The 20,299-nt window shown below is 42.6% G+C and overlaps 1 protein-coding gene across 6 annotated transcripts in view; it reads right to left on the bottom strand.

The window, feature by feature from the left end:
* ST3GAL3 (ST3 beta-galactoside alpha-2,3-sialyltransferase 3) overlaps positions 1–20,299 on the bottom strand; it is a 192,103-nt gene that overhangs the window by 51,724 nt on the left and 120,080 nt on the right. For all 6 annotated transcript variants that reach the window (XM_052800781.1, XM_052800782.1, XM_052800783.1 and 3 more), the window contains one exon: positions 7,281–7,344. In XM_052800781.1, coding sequence (XP_052656741.1) covers positions 7,281–7,344 — 64 coding nt within the window. The remainder of the gene's footprint in view (positions 1–7,280; positions 7,345–20,299) is intronic.

The raw sequence follows: 20,299 nt of genomic DNA, 5'->3' as shown, positions 1-20,299 counted from the left end.
GAGCCAGCGTGAGGAAAGCTCTAATTATGTGGGGTCTTTCTTTGCAGAGCAGGGCTGGAGTGCGCTTAAAGACTCAGCTAAACCACTGAGGGTTACCCCGCTGACAGACCCATTAGCTGGACATATGTGGAGAATTAACAGCACCAAGAAACGCTCAGGAACAGCTTTCCCAGCCCAGATAAAGTTTCACTGCAGATCCCAGCTTTTCCAAAAGCAAAAACCTCCTCAAGAAGATGGACATATTAGCCGAGTGCTCGTGTCCCTAAGGGCCGAAGAAGTGTGGATGTTTGTGATAATCAAATCACAATAGAGAAAGAACTGTATAGACAACGGCACAGAAAAAAATCACAGTTCTGGCGACAAGGAGAAAGCAGAGGCAAGATCTGGTTCAGGCAGTATATTGTGTCAAGGAGGGAAGGGAAAGAGTCAGCCCCAAGTACACCAACCGAGTGACAAAGATGTTAACAGCTCTGTCAAAACCTTTACGGAAAAGGTGCTGCAGGAGGGAAACAAGACGTAGTTCAGTTCCGGCCAAGTGAAATTTCAGATGAAAATATGCTCTTTTGATGATTATAAGAAAGTTTGACCTCCTAAACAACAGACTGCTGGGTGAAATACTGCAATTTCTCTACCTAGTTGTCTCTGAGCCACGACGTTTCTTAATTTTACATTGTGAAGAATGGTACCATGCTGAAATCCAAAGGCTGCAAGCTATAGACACTCCCCTCTATCCCTTTCCCACTTACTGTTAGGATGCTAGCTCTTACCAGTTTTGAATACAGATGTGTTTGTTTCAGCCTCAAACCACTTAATTGCATTCTTCGCTTTTCTGCTAAATTAAAGCACCATCTACTGTCAGCAGTCCCTTCCACATCTGCCTGTGATCCACTTACTGACAAACCACTGTGTGTAAACATCTGCCTCTACATACATAATCAGTCACAGGTCAGACTGGTGAGCATGAGCCGCTACACATGAGATAAAAGAACCAGTTCCACCAGCCAAAGCTGTTCCAGCAGCCTCTCTTCATGGCCCTGTTCCTGCACAGTACTTGTAGACTGATCAAAGCCCATTCTTAATTTTCTCTTGTCCATACAAACCAGAGTGAGCTCATCACATCTCTTACGGTATGGCAGCTCTCCTAGATCCTGAGTCACATTTGCAGTACCTCTCTGAACCGTTTTCAACTTCTCCCCAGATCTCTGAAGTGCTGACTCTGGAAGACCAGCATGCGGAGCTCACGCTGCTCAAAGCAGGGTCCCTTTTACACAGAGATTTTATGTGCATGATTCCAATGCTCTTTTTATAGTCATTGGTTTGCAGAATACAATCCTCATCTTGTAAGCACAATTTGCACTGTCACCTCTGAGATGCCTGACTTCTGATTAGGCTCCAGTAAAGAACTGTTCAGAGAAGGGCCCAACGAAAAGGTCCAGACTGACCTGGCCCTCCTACTCCTTACTTCCCTAGTCTTTGGCTCTGGCAAATTTTCCTAGTGTAATTTTACATTTCCTCCAGATTGGTTTTAACCACTGCAAACACCTGCCAGTAGGATTACACTAGAAGTGTCACTAAAGGATTAATTCTCAACCCTGACAGTAACTTTTCAAAGCTGTGTGACATATCCCATTCCTAAAAAGGATATGTCTGCAACAGCGTTGTGTAGAACCAGAATATAATGGACCAAGACAAATAACTAATGCCTATCTTTAACAGGTTACCTTTATCAATCAAGCTTCTAGTTCATCTAAAAAATATATCCACTACATGACAAGATTTCATTTCCACAAACCCCATGATAACTCACATCAATTATGCTGCCATCCTAGCTCTGTCCCAGATCTAACTTTCCAGGATTTTTCCTGCAAAACCGAGCTATAATCAACTCACAGCCACCTCTGTCATCTCCCATATTTCCCCAGGAATGGCACAACATTTGCTGTTCTAACCACCATTCCAAGAAGGGTTAAAAAGCAAACAGTAATAACAAAAAGAATTCTTGATTTAACTACAAAAAGAATTCTTTATTTAACTCTATAAATACTCTTCAGTGCTTACTGATTTAAAAAGACATATAATTGTCTTTTAAAATCCTCATAGTTACTAATAAAAATACACAAAGTATTTCATTGTTGCTATAAAATGGGACAACATCATTCTATCTTTACCCCCCAAAATGAAACAAATACTTAACTGAATGGTTCTGCCTTTACTCATCATAACTGATAGGTTAATCACCTTTACCCAGATTCATGTCTGAACCATTCTTATATTCTCATGGTCTTGACGTATTTAAATGCATCTTCCTTTTTCCTTAAGTCCACAGATAAGATTTTTCACTAGTATCTTTCTGACACTAAGGTCTAATCTTTGATCTTCTAGAAGCTTTTTCTTAAATTTCTTTCAAAAGTACTCTGCCCACTCTCATCACAAAGCTGGAAGTTTCTGTTGCACACTCAGAAGGCAGTATTCAGGTGCAGATTGCTTTCTTCAGGTGTACGTGATGAAGATATGGCGAGTCTTGGACCGTGCCTGGGTTCTGCACATCAGGCATGTACATCAAGTCTGGGCAGCCAGGACTTTTTTAATCAAGACAGGCAGAAAAGTGATCTGGCTTGGTCTCACCAGCTTTGGCAATCACACTGTGGATCAGTGAGAAGACTGCAGGGCCACCCTGATGGCACTGTGAAAGGGAAGCATTCGGCAAGGACGTCAGGCACCTGACCTCACATCCCAACCAGAAGTCGGGACACTTTGCACCAGCATAGCTGGGCTCCTTTGCAGCCAGCACTGACTGATGGTGCCTGAGCATGGGAAACTTGCAAAGTCACTGCTGGCTCCAGGCAAGTTTCTGGCTGAAGAAACACGCCATGCAAGCAGCATCAGTTACAGCTCAATTGTTCCTCCACAAAGCAGTGTGCAAACACCTTTTTGTTTGTTTACATAGTATGTCAAAGCTGTATTTCTTTTCCAGAAGAGCTCAAGGACTGAACACACCAGACTGAGCCCAGGTTCCAGTTTGCTACCAGGGTGGTATGAAGGAGGGTCACGGACTTTCCACACCAGTCAGACTTTCCCTAAAGCCCTAAGTTGGGAGCTGCAGCCAGATGTACAGCCTCTTGACACAGATGCTCAGAGGTTGAGTTCATCTAGAGCAAAACTGGGATTCACACAGATCTTCTTGAACAATATAGCACTGTAAACATATGTATGCATTGTAGCAATTGCTACTTCCTCTCTTATCAAAGCGCTTTAGGGATTTGTCAGGGGAGAAAAACCACAAAGCCTTCCTTTACACAACTTTGGAACTAAAGGCTTTGAGGAAAGGTATAACAGAATAATTAAAAAATACATCTTTAGGGTAACTGGTGCTTAGGGAGGCTTAGCATATTCTGGTTTGATCTGGCTGATGCTTATTTAAACTGGTACTATCAACCTGAGCCAGAGGGACACACCCATCTCTCCTGCTCTATCAAATTCCTTCCTCACTTGTTAGTTTATATACTGCATTAGTAAAGACTGTGTTAGTTATAAGTTCAAACTCTCAGGTTTCCTTCATTACTACCTGGAAGCAATACAAAAGGATCAGTCAGGTTTTTATATTTATGTCTTTTCATAGGAAATTTACAGGGCATTACCGCAGAGATTTAGCCCCCAAATACACTGAAGTCCAGCCAGCAGAAGACCCATGGAACTAGAAACCAAGCCCTGGTCGATTTGCAGAATGAGGGGCATGCTACTGGAGGAGCCACTAAAGCAAGCAGTGAAAATGTCAGTGATGTAAATGGGCCTGGAAAAGCCAACAGAGGGCAAGAGAACTCTGAAGTGTCAAAGACGAGGCCCACCACCATCTGCTTTAGGGAGAAAGACATGCCAGCTCTGAAGGAAGAGGACACTGCTTCTAGAGAAAATCCCCTGGATCTCCAATCTTTTCCAGAAAAGCTCAGAGCTGAGTTGCAACTGCCCTCACAAATGCAACTGCAGCTTTACCTACCTCCTGCCCTGGAGCAGGAGCAGGTTACTATAAGAACTTCAACAAAAAGGTGCCATAATAAGGAGTCACGAAGAAAACTAAGAAAGCATGGCACCACTTACACTATGTTACAGGTGTGAACTACAGCATTTGTTCACATGCCCTCCAGCTGCTGCTAGTTATTAACACAACTGTACTCACAATGGAGGGATTAGTTGAAGCGAGTTGGCAAAGCTGCTTTGGGATGATGAAAGGTGTATGCGTACCCGGAAGGATGAGTTTGCCTCATTTCAGCACCACATCGGTACATTGTTTCAGGAAAGGTGCATCAGGATGCCCTTTTGGCACAGGGATAATCAAACAAACAAGTTCATTTCCAGGGCTATGGGAGACAAGTGAAGGTAACATCTCAAGGGACAGCTTTGTGAAGGAGGACAGAAATGGAGAAGCTTGGGTGGGGAGAAGACCAAAGGCTTGGTGTAGATCCCCCACTGTACAACTCTAATCCCCTCTTTCCTTCCTATGCTCTCACGCACTGCTCTGACCTCACCTCTCCTGCCTCTCCCACCCTTCCCCTGGGAAAGCTGCGTTCAGCGCATGGTTACATGAACACTTGCTTCAATCGGCCTGGCAGCACTCACCCTCCCCACCCATCCCCAGCCCTCTGCCTCCTGCGCTGCCGTTGCAGCGCCGGGCCAGTGCAACTCCTCAGTGGGAGGGGAGCTCTGTAAATGAGGTCACTGGAATGACCCAGGTTAAGAGAAAAACTTTTAAACTGGAATCATTTCAGTGACCCACTTTAAAGTCCTTCTTCAAACAATAGCAGCAGCCCAAGGAGAAGGTAGGGAGCTACAGTCTGAGAGCAGGCAGCAGCAAATACAGCTCCCTGGACTGGCTTTGCCAACAGAGAAAATGTTGGCGCAGCTCCACCCCGAAGAGAAGGTGAACCTGGAGCGTCTGCTAGAATCAGCCCACTAAACTTCTGAGAGCCTACAAGTGGAAGGGTTCGCAAGACCTCCTAAGTCTGACCCTTTGTACCTCACAGACTTTAGCTGTGTCTCTTATCTCTTTCACAATAACGCGTTTTTTCAGGCCTTAATCATAGAATCATAGAATGGTTTGGGTTGGAAGGGACCTTTAAAGGCCCTGCTCCCAGCACACTGGAGCTGCCACATAGAGGAACTGTTGGGCCCCGCTTTGAGCTTGAAACAAGATGAGAAAGTAGCTAACCTTCCCTCAGTCTGCTCCATCAGCTCTTCTGGAATCCAAAATGGCAGATACCCATTGCTGCCAGCACTGTAATTCACTGACAATCACGGCTGAAGAACACTTCTGGATGCATACCCAAGTCTTAATCCATGCCCTACTCACCAAGCAGGTTTCCAAGAGCAGCACTGTGGTAGCCTTAACACCTCCTACGGTACCCAAGCGCTCTCTCGTAATAACCCCTCTGTTGCAACTCCATCCACCTACTGCTTTAGGGTCTCACTTTGCAGCTTGCTATCCCAAGCCTTTCTTGTCCCTTTCTCCCACATCAGCTTTGATTTTTATCTAAGACCTGCTCACTTGGAAGGGCTCTGGGAGGTATTTGACTGTGAGGCATATGTACTATACAACCAACATTGACTGCTTTGCATTTATCACAAAAATTCCCAAGAAAACAGTACTTCCCCCAAATATCTGTGTGTTTACAAGCATACATACCACCAAACCTCGTTACTGCAATCCTACAGAAATACATTTCTAGCCTGTTCCTTAGGTCTCATTCGTACTTGATATCTCAGGGACTTTGCATACGTTTCATGAAGGCTTGAGCGTTAGGCCTTTCCTAACTCTGTACCAAACCCACTATAAAGAATGTAAAACCAAAGTGAGCAGCTCATGCTAGAGTAGCTGTGTTTCACAGCCTCCTGAGAAATGACTTAAAAAACCTGAAACATTCCACTCTGCAAAGAACAGGTGAGCAGCACAGGTCACAATTACATTAACCTTCACTGCAAGAATCTTCCACCTGCCCTCTGTCATTAACACTAATTTCCCATGAGCAACCTTCTGAAAGAGTCTATATGTGGATTTTTCAACAGATTAAAATCTTAGCTCTCTAACCAGAGCTGAGATAAACCCCAGATGGGTGAGACTCAGTTGTGTGCAAAATCTCTAAGAAGGTCATATGTAAAATGATTTTGCCTTCTGGACATCATTTCTCAAATTAATCCAAACTCTGAAGGCTAACCCTATCTGGCATTGCTGTGAGGCAAGGCAAACTTCAAAGCAACCTAAATTAGCACACAGACTGCAAAAAACTAAGAATCAACTTTCACATAGAGAGTAACTCCCAACTCTAACTACAGCAGGCAAGCTCTACAAGTCAACATGAGAGATGTGGAGACTTACAGAAAGGCTGGAAAAGCTTACGAACTTTGTCATGGAAAAGCAGGCAGAAGGGGAGCTGGGCCAGGAAATAAAACCAATGTGTTTAGAAAGCAGGAACTGTGTTGTTAGCCTGGATTCAAGGAAGTACCACTGCCTGGAAAGAAGTAGTACCAGGACTTTCAAAAGAGATCACGTCCCAGTAAAAACCTCTGACAGCTTCTGAAAGAAACTACCTCTAATCCGGGAGGTGGCACTAAACCAAAACTGCAGGGCAAAGGGAAGGAATGACAGAAAAGCAAGGATAGGAAAGACTAAAGGACTATCACTGGGAAGCTGATTGGAAACATGCCAGTGAGTTTCAGAAGCAGCCTCTACAATAGGACTGAAGAATCAAAGGAGCTTCTTCTAAAGGCATCAATTCAAATACCACAGGACCCAGGAGACTGCTATCACATCCTGGCACAGGCTTGGCCAAGACAATCACACATTCGTGCTTTAAGGGTGAGGTATTAGTGAATGAGGTATTAGTGAAACATTGTTAAAACAAGCCAGTCCCTTCTTTCCCTCAAAGAGTTTCTTGTGATCCTACTGCTTTGTCAGAAAGGCTGAAAGAGAATAATGTGTTTATTGAAAACCTACTATTTACTTATTTGAAAAAGGGGCAAGAGGGTGTATTGTAACACCACATGAAACAAAAGATTAGGAAATAGTCAAAAGGTAAATGCTTTTTTCTACTCATGTTTGACTTAACAGAAGGCTCCAGAGTTTACAGATTTACTGGAAAGAGGACACAGTTTCCAGCTCCTGATCTACCTCCAAAGCACAGCCACATCTACTGGCAATAATTTCTGGCAAAAATATCTAGCAAAATTTATTTAGGACATGTGGAAAATAATCACTTCTACTCCTTCTATTCTAAAAGGTCTCATCTTACCTGTCAAGAACTGGAGTTAGACGGTAATCTTTGGTTGCTGACAGGATGGCTTTGATCAGATTATCTGGGGAGAAAGGAAGAAGACATTAGGAACAAGTTCTCACTTCTAATGGAAATAAAAACCAAAGTGATGTACAGCATCTGAAGCGGTTACTCGGAGAAACTGAAATAAGGTTGACATTAGGAATAAACACTTTAACTTGCATATCCCCATATTCTCTAGACAATGACCTTCATGCACTGGCTGCAAAGAGATGTTATGTGCCAAATTCTGATGCAGTGTGCAAATGCCTTGCACAGAGAGAGTGACAGGGAACAAACACAGTACAGTCTAAGGCAGTGGTTTCATACTCACTTCCCTGAGATCGCAGTTTCACAAACACTTCAGACATGAAAAAACCAGTATCACTGTCAATGCTTGCTTTCAGACAAGCTTTTATGCAGCTGAGCAGCGAACTGGATGCAGGAACAGAACCAGGTTAAAACCAATGCTTTATTTTCCTGGCTTACTTTTAGTTTAGGTTCAGCCCCTCAGTCTGGCTTTCTTCATGGCAGAATCCAATTAAACCATCATAGTTGCTTAAAGAAATGCCCATGCAACCTCAACCTACGCTGACACCAAGTGAACACTGCAACAACTAGATGGTATAAGTTATGCAAGTGTAGACACACACACAAATTAAACGTATTAAATTGTAGAAGCACAATGATTACACGTAAATAATTCTATCGACTATGGAAATTTTTGAGTCTGCTTCCTTCTAGATTTTGTCCTTTGTCCCTGGTTTTTCTACCTCCTTCCCCCATAAAGGTCCAAACTCCTTTACTATGACCCATCCAGGGCCAAAAAGCAGCAATGCTTTGGCTAGTCTGGATTTACAAATGCACCAGTAACTTCAGAATGGCTGTACTGGGTCTGACAAAAAGTCTGTCTGTCTCCAAATCATGACTCTAATTGTGGCCTTAAGAAGATGCCTAAGAGGAGCATAAGAACAAAGCAGACAGACATAATATTTCCCTGAAATTATTTCCCACCATTTAATTATTTTCAAATCAGGGATTTCATGTGTCAGGTATAGCTTCTATGTATCTGACAACCACAACCCTCAGTGATTTCTCTTCCATGAGCTCAGAATCCTCCTGGATCCATATGGACTTTCAATCACTTCCCTTTCCTGATTTTGAATATGGATTCCCTGAGCTTCATTTATACTGAAAAAAATTGAGAACAATTAGTCCCCTTCCACTTTCCTTGGGAGACTGTAAATATCTATCATATCCTTCCCTTAAATATATCTGTCAACCAGCCAAAAGGAATAAGTAAGTCTCATTTCTTTACAAAAGATTACAAATGACACAGGAACACTGAGAAGACTGACATCAAGTGATTGTTTACAGTGAACTTAAATAGTTTTCCTGATAGACACTACTTACTGCAATCAGCACAGTTAGGGGAGTCCCTTTCAAGTAAAGAGTTTTCTTCTTATTTACTATATTCCTCTGTAGAAACTACAGGACAAGGGTGTGGGACAAACACACAAGCTCAAGGCAGCCCATGTGCCAAACACCTTTGAACCTGACAACAAGCTGGTGAGACACAGAAGGCAGACAAAGGTGATAAACAGAAAACTCTGATGGTTATTTTTAGATTTGGGGAAGTTTTTGACATGGCATTACTGACAGCCCCTGCCAACCATTACAAGCTGGGAACTGTGATTACTTTCGGAAGATCGTATTTTGGAGCAGAGTAAGGAAAGTGGCAATTTGTAGGGTAAAAGCAACTTACTTTGTTAGCAAAATAGTGTTTTTGTTTAATTTTCCTTCATCTGAAGAATTTCTTTTGATGCTTTGGCAGCAGCCTCCCTCTCCAATAGGAATGCTATTTCCCTAAGTCTGCTGCAACAGCAGTAGGTTGTTGTGACCTCTAATGGCACCAAGCCACAGTCCTCTCCTTGGCCTGTCTCATACGTTGACTTTTACTGGACAGTATATGTTACATTGGTTGTATTCCCCCACTCTCAGAAAAGAGATCAAAGGATTGCACGTCAAGGGCTGCAACCTCCCATCTACCAAGCTTTTCTTATGCCAGGTTTGCTCTACCACCCACAAGTTAACACCCCGCACTACTTGGAGGGCATCCGTTACACTATGTTAAAAAGCACATTAAAGGAATACAGTTGACTAATGCACTCAGATAATTCTGTTTTTCTCATCTTACCAGCTAATTAGTAATGCCTTCATAGTGAATGCTCAGGAATGAAATACAACTACTTTAGGACTGGATATGGCAGTATTTGGGATGAGGATGCTCCCCATTCCCATCATCCAGAGAGAAAACAGGAAGAAAACAAACAACAATATAGGACATTCAGGACAGATTATGAATGGCCAAATGGGACATATCTCTTCAGCAGCCCCCACAGTCCAACAACACATGGTATCCCCGAGGTCTGGAAGTTGCACAAATCACAGTGTTATCTTTCAAAACTGCTGAATGAAGCTCAATAAAAGACAAAGTACTTCACTGCCAAGTGTTGATGCACAGCAGGAATCAAGGTGGCACAGATGCCCTCAGTGGCAGTTCGTCTAGTCTAGCACCCTCATCAGAAGCCAGGAGCAGGAGCCACAAGCACTACAAGGAACAGCTAATTGCCTGGGCAGGGGAGAGGCAGTAGATCTTTTTGATTGAGCTGGGACTCTACTAGAAGATGCATGCTACACTGCTGCTGAGGTGGACACTTGCACTTGGCACCTTCCTCACTAGCACCAGGATGGAAGGACAGGACCTCCTTCAGTAGGAGCTTCTGTATCTTCTTTGGGCAAGGTTTGAAGGATGCTGCTGTGGCTGGTCTGCAACCTTCCACAAGACAGTGAAGATACTTACAATAGGGAACCACTGACTGGATCTTTTACCACAGCTGGGTCAAGGTGGAGGGTCACTTGAAATCACCACTGCAAAGACTACTATTACAGACAGCAACCTGCAGGACACAAAGCAGTGTTCATCTCCAGACTACGACTAAAGAAAATCAGGCACCAGGAAAGCAGGTGCATTATGTAAAGTTAATTGATGGAGCATGCTTTCTTCAGGGTAAGTGAGAAATTGAAAGGGTGATGAGCACAGTCTGCCTTATATACCTATGTACTGAGTGAAAATAATGGATGCAAGTACATGTTACAAATGCTACAAAGAAAAATTCCTTCCTGTTTCAAGTAACAGGATTTGTGCACAGCCACTGGCTAAACACTTATCTGTCAGGGACTAAAAGCAAGTTTTTCAAGGATAAAATAAAGGCCAAGTCTTCAAGACCCAAGCCACTGAGACTGCACCAGTGTATGCACAACATGATTGGAACCCCCATGATCCGGGCAATAACTGACATGCTCTATCTTCATGCAGTAGCTTCTGGGCAAATTCAAAAAAACTGTTCTACAGAACAGTGGCAGAAAGGCTACCAAACCTGTTTTGACATTGTACACACTGATGCTAAACTTCTGAACAACTTATACTAAACCATTACCTGATTTAGTAGCAAATCTGATCAGCAGCAGATCTGGTATGCTGCACCTCGGCCACTGAACCCCTCCACTGGGGTGGGACAGCAGTGGGAACAGTCGGCACCCTGGGCAGCAAGTTTCTCTGGAGTAGGCATATTCTTAAGGGAGAGGGATAGAGCTCATGATTGGGACCTACTTATATTGAACACAGCAAAGAACAAAGAACAGAGCAACTCAAGATCAGTGTTTCAGGGGAGCACATTTTGTTCCTGGTAACTGTCAGCTTTTCTCCATTCATCCATCGATTTTATTTTCTGTTTTGTTTTTTTTTTATAAAGCACCAGCTGCATACAGCCCTTGCTTTAACATGAACCCATGCTTAAAAGAAAGATTGTTTTATTAGGGTAACAGCTATGCAAACAATTTGTTTTGATTTTTCTTTTCCCCCAGACGGTTTACCCAGGTTGCAGAGAAACCATGGCATGGATGCAGACACAATGCTAGCCCAGGCACAACTTCTCTTTTGCTCAGCAAGCGAGAGGAACAGACACAGTGGTGGGTGTGCTCTGCCTTGTATATCTGTGCACCAAGGAGGGGCCAGGAGGGGCCCGAGTATACATGTTCTGAGTACTACAAAGGAAAAAATCCTTCCTGTTACAAGCAACAGGTATGCATACACTCACCTCTTGCTTCGAGGGCCCAGGCACACAGCCAGCTCAGGTGTAACAGAATTCATTAGCTCAGACACATCCCCATTCAAACAGGTCTCTCATTCTGTGAGGGCCATTTCCAGTGTGGAAAAGTTTCAGCTACTTTTGTTCAGTGCAGAACGCCAGCAAATCAGCCCAGCAGACATGTCTTGGCACCATATGCCCAGAAACGTGAACCATGGAGACCATGTTGCAGAGACCTGCAGGGCTCCATGGAAGGTCAGCTCAGACCAAGCAGAACTTATTACCTGCCATTCATCGCTGGCACAGTGGCAGCTCCCGCAGATTCAGCAGCTCTACGTCATGTTTACCCTGGACAAGGAGAGCTGGCAGCACTGTACCATGGCTACCTTGCACTCTCCATGGGATCCTGAGCAGGGGATACTGAGCAGGCAGGAACAGAACAGCTCAGGCAAAACCATGCACTTCTTCCCTGTCACTCTCCTCCCCTAACCAGTATGGATAAAAGGTGAATTCATTTTTGAGAAGCAATTAATCTTTGCTCTCTTCCCAGCTGCCAAACAGGCAGCCCAGCAGGTGCTAATTAGCTGCATGTTGTGTGACATACAAACTTCCCGCTGGAAACTGAATTCAAACACCAAACTCATCTGATGCAGATCATCCAACAGCCATCCAGTGGCCACAGTTTTGGTAACTGCTTGAAGGCTGCGTAAACCCAACAGCAATATCGCTTCATGTGTACTGTTGCTCCTATTCATCCTCACAAGATTCAAGGCAGTCGTTATCAATAATAAATCCTTCCTCAAGGATGCTGATGTTTAAACAGCAATGGCAGTGCCATCATCCTTAAGGCTACAGATGTGTGCCACTCCCAGGACAGCTAACATCTCAGCAGCAGCTCACTGGCAGCCCATTTTTTATTCCTGTTAGCTCCAATAGTTCACGTCAGAAAGAGCAAATTACAATGCAGTGGATGCTGAAGCCATCTGTATGGTAGGCCTAAGAACATAGTGTACATACATATGTTATATATAGGGAGGAACGTTTGTGCTGTTTAATTCTAGCTGAAGTATTAAGCAAGTGAACTTTTATTCCAACACTAAACATGTGGCTTTTACACAGCTCCTTCAAGTCGAAGGCTATAAGGTGACACATATACACCCATATATGCATATTCCTGAATTTACCCTCTCAGGTCCTCCACCTGTTCTCCTAATTTCTGAAAGCAGGAAATGTCTTCATACTCTGAGAGAATCAAACTTAATGAAGGTCACAAGGCAAGTAAGTGACACAACTAGGAACAGAATAAAGCTTTTGACTCCTAGATAAGGAGCCCTCTGCAAAGGCTTTCATCTTCAGTTAGCGTTCTGGCTTACATGTTCTTTGCATGGGTCTGCTACCATCCTTTAATGATAAATTAATGGAAATGAACACCAATATCCTGCATTTTCACCCTCACTTTCTCCCATTATTAAATAATGAACACATCACCAGGGCAAGCAATCTACTGCAGTCTTCTGCAGCCGTAGTTTGTTTATTATATTTTTTTCTTGTCATGGAGAAATTAGATTACTGGGGAGAGTGGGAGATTATTTAACCCATTCATCTATCAACCACTATGCACACACTATTACTATACAAACAGAGCAAGAAGCCTCTGCACATTTTCCTCCCATCTAGAGGAGTTGTTGACTACATTTTCTAAGAATCCTGAGTTATCATGACATATTCTATCAGCTTTGCCTTATAACATCAGAAGATTCAACAGCAGCTCAGGACTGCATGATTTCTCTGAATGCAAGTACATCCTGACTTCAGGTTGACCCTGAAATTTTCAGACATTTGGAAAAACTAAAAGTAAATAGTTAGAAATTAGGCGGGCAGTGACCACACAGTGAGAACCAGCCTAAGTCTCAATCCTAGCTTTTTTCTCTGTTATTTATGTGGAGGAGTGGAGACCTTAACTGTAAATGTCAACAACACTTAACATTGTTGTTTCTACTGCATAAGCTTCTCGCTTGTATCATTAAAAAAAGATGGGAGACCTTTCCACTCCACAGGGCTTACTGCAGGCATCTCACAGGGTCTACCTTCTGCCTGCCTTGAAAGCAGGCAAATTGGGCTGTTCATGCACTCTCAAATGGCCAAGAGAAGAACCTGTAATTTTTCAAATGGTGCATACTGGCCATCTTCCTCAAAACTTAGCAAGTCTACATGCCCTTATTGCCAGCAGTAGGTATCTGAATATCATGCATTAGGTCAGGGAACAGTGTACTGCTGCAGTTCTTCGTGTTTGCCCTGCAAGCCATGGTCAGTGCCCATCTCCACAGGTAGTCACCCAACTGCCACACCTCTAGCTAGCACTTCTGCAGGACACGGGGCATCAGCTTCAGCTTTTGGGAATACACTGACTAGAGCGAGGTTGATAGACATCCCTGAAGCATGCCAGTCTCCTCTGCATATGGGTCCCTATCCCACAATAACAGAATGCCACGTGTGTGTCAGCTTCATGGGGAAACTAAACACTATCAATGCCATGGATTAAACAAATCGCAATATTTACAAACAAGCTGTAAGCACGAACCTAGTGCATACTTTTTTTTTTTTACACTATCCAAAAGTTCAGCTCTGTATAAAGTTCCTTCTTTGGCACTTTTTTCCTTAAGATCTCGCTCCATACGGGAGCTGAGGAGTGATCTTTCACAGATGGATTTGCCACCCTGGTGCCCAGCACAAAGCCATGGACCCAAGTCTTGCCACATATTCTGTCTTCCAGCTCTCTCCCAGAAACACCATGTGCAGCTGTAGACATACAACATTATTTGCATCTTAGTGAAGCTGGGAGTCCAGTGAGTACAACAGGTGTCAAAATGAGTCTGACATTCCCTGCACTACCTTCTTTTTATTATTGATCCGCTAACTTTGAGAGGTCTATGCAGGAGAAAGCAGCTACAAAGACTTCCAGAACTTTGAAGCAAATTGCAAACATGTGAGCTGGCTCTCAAAGACAGTGAACTACAAACTGCAGGAAATGTGTCCCCAAATCACACCTTGTGTGTAAATGCAAGAGAATGGTTTCTTGAGGTCATTAGCTGTCCCAGATTTAGGTGGTTTACTTGCGATATACCTTACTAACAACAGGACTGAAAACTGCCACTATTTCCAATATCCCACTGATGATTTTTAATGGTATTAAGACAAGAGGCATATAGTGTGTTGCATAGACGCAAAACACAAAACAAAAGAAAAAAAAGAAAGACTGAAGGTACATGGTAACTCCCTAACAATTTTAGGAAAACCAGATATGCGTTAAATGTAAGCTCCAGAAAGCCCTTAAGGCCTTTTTTTATAACGAGATATAAATAAAATACATAACATTTGGACTCTTCATTTACATCGTAGTTTTGAAGCCTTCAGGGATTTTTTTTCCAAGCTTTTCTTCACAACCAAGAGTTTGTTTTTTCAGAATACAAGCTTAGTTCCCAACATAATCCCAGGGCTTGGAAAGTTGGAACATTAATTTAAAAAACAATTATGCCAAAAAAATGGGCAACATTTTGCAATAACCATGCATTAACTATTTTGATCCAAACTCAAGTTTGATGCACAGGAAGCAATAAAGCCTGTAGAAACAGGCTAATTCATGCCAAATGAAAACAGTCCTTGAAAGATTCACAATGTGCTGTCCAAAGACCAGCGGGAAAACAAATACAATTGTTATAGAGGACTGTTCTTCCCTTTGTTACTGCATTTTTGATGCCCCTTCACAGGTGGCCAGGCAATGTCTTCAAGGCCAAAAAACTCAGTAACTACTACGGGGATTTCTAATTCTCCCGACCCAGCCAGAGAAGACCCGCACTTCCTTTTAGGAAGTAAAAGATAGGAATAATGTCCATGTCTCAATTGCACTTCAACACTTCTGGGAAGAACTCCAATATGGAGTCACCCATTTAACTGCAAACTTGGGGTTATGAGATCTCCCTGAGGCACCTTTCCCTTCTCAGTGGGTTGGGAGAAAGACTATTCTTTAAGCACATTCAACAGCAAAGCATCGAGTTTGATTGAAATAAGGCACTACACTGGAGGGTTGTACTTTTATGAAGAGAGCTCAAGAGCGAGAGTTGATTTAACTTCAAAATTCACAATACAACTTCCCTTTACACGCTTTATTCAGCAATGAAAAGCTGATCCTCTACCTCTTCTGAAACTTTAAATTTTTTTCCCTTCAAACCTCTTATTTAATTTCTTGAGGCTATAAAATCAGCTAGATTCCCTGGGGAAACAGCAATATTTTTATAGCTATATTCCCATGTGATAATGGCAACTATTACCAATTTTGGTCAAATGTAAAATTCTAGTGGAAACTAGTTCAGAAATTTGCTTCAAACTCAAGAAGAAACAACAATCTTTTATTAATACCTACTCTGAACAGGACTAACAGCTATACATGCTTGTGCTTCTTGCTTAGTTGTTAAAGGAAGAACACACGAAGAAAAAAAAAAATGCTCACAATAGGAAAATCATCTGTACAACAGAGTACAGCTTACAAAATAAGGACAAGGTTGGAGAATTAAAGCAGAAAAGAGACACCTCATTATCAAGCAGACCCAGTCAAAAGTAGGGAAGGTGTCTGCATGTGGTAATCCAGCCTCTGTAAAGAGCTGGAAGAGTACGTTGGAAAAGACTTACTTTTCTGATAGTTTTTCTTTGGGTCAGCTGTAAATTTCAATTGTGGTGTCCAAGTGACTATGTTTTCTCAGAGATAAAGTATTGCTCATGCCAAGAAAGTTGATGCGGAAGAAAAAGCTATGCAGGAAAAGAACATGCATGAAAAAAAGAAGAGATTTTCTCCCGATAACATTTTGATATGCCAACTTTTGCACGCCTCAAAACTCAACATTTTCACTGAAGATTAATGACCTCTCCCCCATGAGACTAATGAAACCACTAAGCAGCACTGAACCATGGTTCTTCCCAGAAGCACTAACACAAAAGAAAACATCCAAATAAAATGAGTACAAGAACAATTAACCATTGCACAATATATCTATTAGCATTAGTGCTCTGTGCAAAGACTTGATTTCTTCGTCACCAAACATGTCACCGATTCCAGGTGCCCTTCTTGTAAAAGATGAAAATACAAAGCCTCCTGGCCAGTAGTACATACTATATTTGATAAAACTGTAGCACTTCAAACATGTTCTTAATATTTTCTTATCACTGTGGGAGAGATATTGCTGCCTAGATTCCTGGTGGGAGGCAAATTCTGAGATGGTGACAAGACAGTCAGTCCCTAAGAAATAAGTATCACTTTCAAAGACAAACTGATGTAGGGCCAACAAAGCAGCCTCTCTGCTTAAAACAATCTAGCAGGAACAAAGGTAGAAGACCTATAATTACTGCTAAGCAATGACACAATTACTGACTAAATGCATGGAAGAGGTATTACATGGATCACGTCTGTTTAGTTTTTTAGTGTATGCTGTGCCATATGTTTTCACTTAAGTTCAAAAAAAAACTGCAGCAACTCTCCCATCCTCATTATACAGAGAGGATGCCAGATACTAGCTACTCTTTCTTATGAAAGCCTTTTATATTCTTTAAGCCACATGTACTGAGAAATTCTATTAATAGTCAGGTATTTCTCCAGTCTTGTTTGTTGCCCTTCTCCAAATAACTCTTTCCTTTTGCTTTAGCTACAGAGGTAAATTTGGGGAGGAGGCCCTCTGGGATTAATAATCTCACTAACACTATAAACAGTTTTTCCATTGCTTTTTCATTGACAAATTTAACCCTGAAAGCAGTGCATATGCTAGAGGATCTCTGCAACAATATGGATGGTATGTGCATATTCATACCTCTGCAAGTTCCACTGATAGAAGCACTCCTAGAAAAGGGTGCAAATACAAAAGAAGAAATTTCAATTTCAATTAAAAAAAAAATCTCCACGTAACTAATTTAAGAGCCTGAGATTGCTGCACTCTCCTTGCTCTTCACTGAAAAAGCTGCAAGAGCAGCCTTGGTGGGTGCTGGGAAAGAAGAATTCCTACAAGCAAATTAGAACCTCGCAAATGGTGAAATGTGGGAGGCACTCCAACACCCCAGCTAATGACAAAACAATAGCCTGGGACACTGGAGGGTGCTCGGCAGCCTGAGCTGTCCCCCACAGGACATCTTGACATTTGTAGCTTTTAGAGTTCCAACTTCTTGTTACAGTTTGATCTTCTCAACAACTCTTAAAGTTTACTAATTTCATTGTGTTCCTGAATGACATCCCTTGCTTTGGCTATATACACACTAACAAACAATCAGCAGCAGGGCATGGGCCCACACTGTCCTACACGAGTCCATTCTACTTAAGTGTTAGCACAAGCCCCGATGGTTTTCATCAGGGCCAAAAAATATCCTCCTCTATAACTCTCATGAATTCATGGGGTCACAGGCTAATACAGGCCAGTGACCTTTCTTGATAGGAAGCCTAAATATAGTCACACTCTTTTTGGGGGGTGCAGGGAGTTAAACTGTTTGAACAATGAGCTCAACTGCCTTCAGGACCACAGGACAAACATTTTATTTATTAATAGAGATGGAGTCACCATTTCCAAGCGCTCACAGCGGCACATCCCTTTTCTAGATTCTGTCAAGTCACATAGTAGAGACAAGCTCAACATGGCACTAAAAGTCTCATTTTTTAAAGTAAGTGCAGTCCAATATGACAGTGGCCTGTTTGACATGGTCATTCTTCATCATTTAGAAAATCTTGATTCAGATTCTGAAAGATAACCTCATACGTTCATAGTCAGCTGCAGAAGTCACTGGGTGAAACCTAGAGCCACTGTTACACAGAAGGCCAAACTACATACTTGTAGTGACCCTTTGTGGTGTCAAAACCTAATATACTTACACCTCTTCAGAAACATGACATATCTATCACTTTCCCTATTCTCTGCACACAGAGAAAGCTAGAGTTCCCACAAAGGGCTACAGACATCCGTGATGAATGCAATGACACCTACTGATCTGACACTGATCTGATGTATTGGCTACAACACTCCTGACGGTGCTCAGCTCTGCTTTTGTCCCAGGTCACTGGGGATTAGGATCACGTAAATAGGATCAATCCTTGGTCCAGATCTTTGGTGAACAGAGGCAGAGTCAACAAGTACAACATGTACTAAAACTCTCCACCCATTTAAGACAGTTTAAGAAGAAGGTGCAACCACTCCTCATAAACTCCTCTTCATCTATTTCTAATACCTTGTAGAGGACACTCAGAGACCACTATTCAAAGAATTTGCGTAAGACTTCCTACTGCATGCCTCATCTCAGAAAGTCCTGTTCATAAAGCAGTAGGGTCACCACTTGCTTATTCCTGTGCTTCTTTCATTTAGCAGACAAGTAATCACTAAGGTGGTTAACTAACAATAGCAGCAGCAGTTTCCAGTCTGACATGAGATGTGCATTATTCCTACTGCAATAGTCCATTTTGGAACCAACATCATTCGGGGGAAAGTCTAAAAACTTGCATATTCAGAACCATATTCACCTTGAAGGCATCTACACACAAATGCTCTTGGAGAGAGTGGAACACTCTGGTCAGAAAACCCCCTTGCATGGGCTAATGGCCAAATCAGAAAATGACCAATGGAGAAAAGGAGCAAGCATTCTTTCATGAAGAAACACAGTTAAGCTTTCTATGTTACACTGAGTACTTTTTAGCATCTGGAGATGGAAGAACTGTCTTTGCAATCAGATTCTTTTTTAAGAAAATAAAGATCCCTGATGAACTGTGTCAAAATGATCAGCATACTGCCTTCTGCTTGATATGATTGCCTTTAAAGAGCAGTAGTCCTGCCCTGAAAATTCCTGAGCCATTTCTACTCTTTCACATGTAAATTATACAGACGTGTTACTCCAAATTAGTACAGCTCAGTAGACAATGCTCCTCAAAAGCTGTTTTCCCCTAAAGATTGCAAGACTTGCTCTTGTAATCTTGGAATTGTTCTTTCTTGGACCAGTAAACACCAAATGATGGATGAAAAAGGACTTCTTTCAGTTTTTTTTTTTCAGAGACAAAGCAAAGAAAAACTTAGCTAAAAGTCTGAAGAACAGAGAGAAACTTTAACAAGAGAAAGCAGAAATGGTGGATTAGCCTCCAAGCTGCTAAGGATCTCTTGAATTCTAACTTTAGTAGTGTCAAGCTACCACAGATTATTTTCTAGAAGTTTCTTGAAACGTGCAGCACTGCTGAAAGTGAGCTCATCCTGTAGCTGTATTTCACACAAAAAAAAAAGCCATTTTGCACTTGGACTAGACCACAGTGACTTGAAAATGCTGGGTGATATTCACTGAAGTTCTCAGCAAAATCTTCCCATCACCAGGCCAGCTACAGTCAGTGTCTATAGACGCTGACCGCCTTTCCCAGCGTGATGCACGTCGGAAATCCCAGCTGATGGTGTCACAGAAGCGCGTAGAGCAAAACTCCTGCCGCGTCTGTTTCAACACAGGCACATCTCTCTACACTTTCTCAGTCACCCCGACTACTCTTTTTCCCATGCACATCCCAGCTCTGATAGTCTTCATCTCGCACCAGCACGTGACTGAGCTCCACGCTGCCTGCCTGGGTCAGTTGTTTGGATATCATTAGATTGCCCTGACTGAAAGCCCTAATGAGGTGCTGATCCCATCATCCAATCACTCAGCTGAGCCAGAATGCATCCCGTGGGACAGCCAGAAAAGACTGATGCAAGAATTCCAAGTGATGTGTAACATGAAAGGGCGCCATTCGCATCGCTAGGACTCACAGCCTGTCAGCACGGCCATTAGAAATCCTGGGCTACAGAGATTTAT

The sequence above is a fragment of the Harpia harpyja genome, chromosome 11, assembly GCF_026419915.1.
Source record: "Harpia harpyja isolate bHarHar1 chromosome 11, bHarHar1 primary haplotype, whole genome shotgun sequence".
NCBI lineage: Eukaryota > Metazoa > Chordata > Aves > Accipitriformes > Accipitridae > Harpia > Harpia harpyja.
This window is presented reverse-complemented; position numbering and strand designations above follow the sequence as displayed.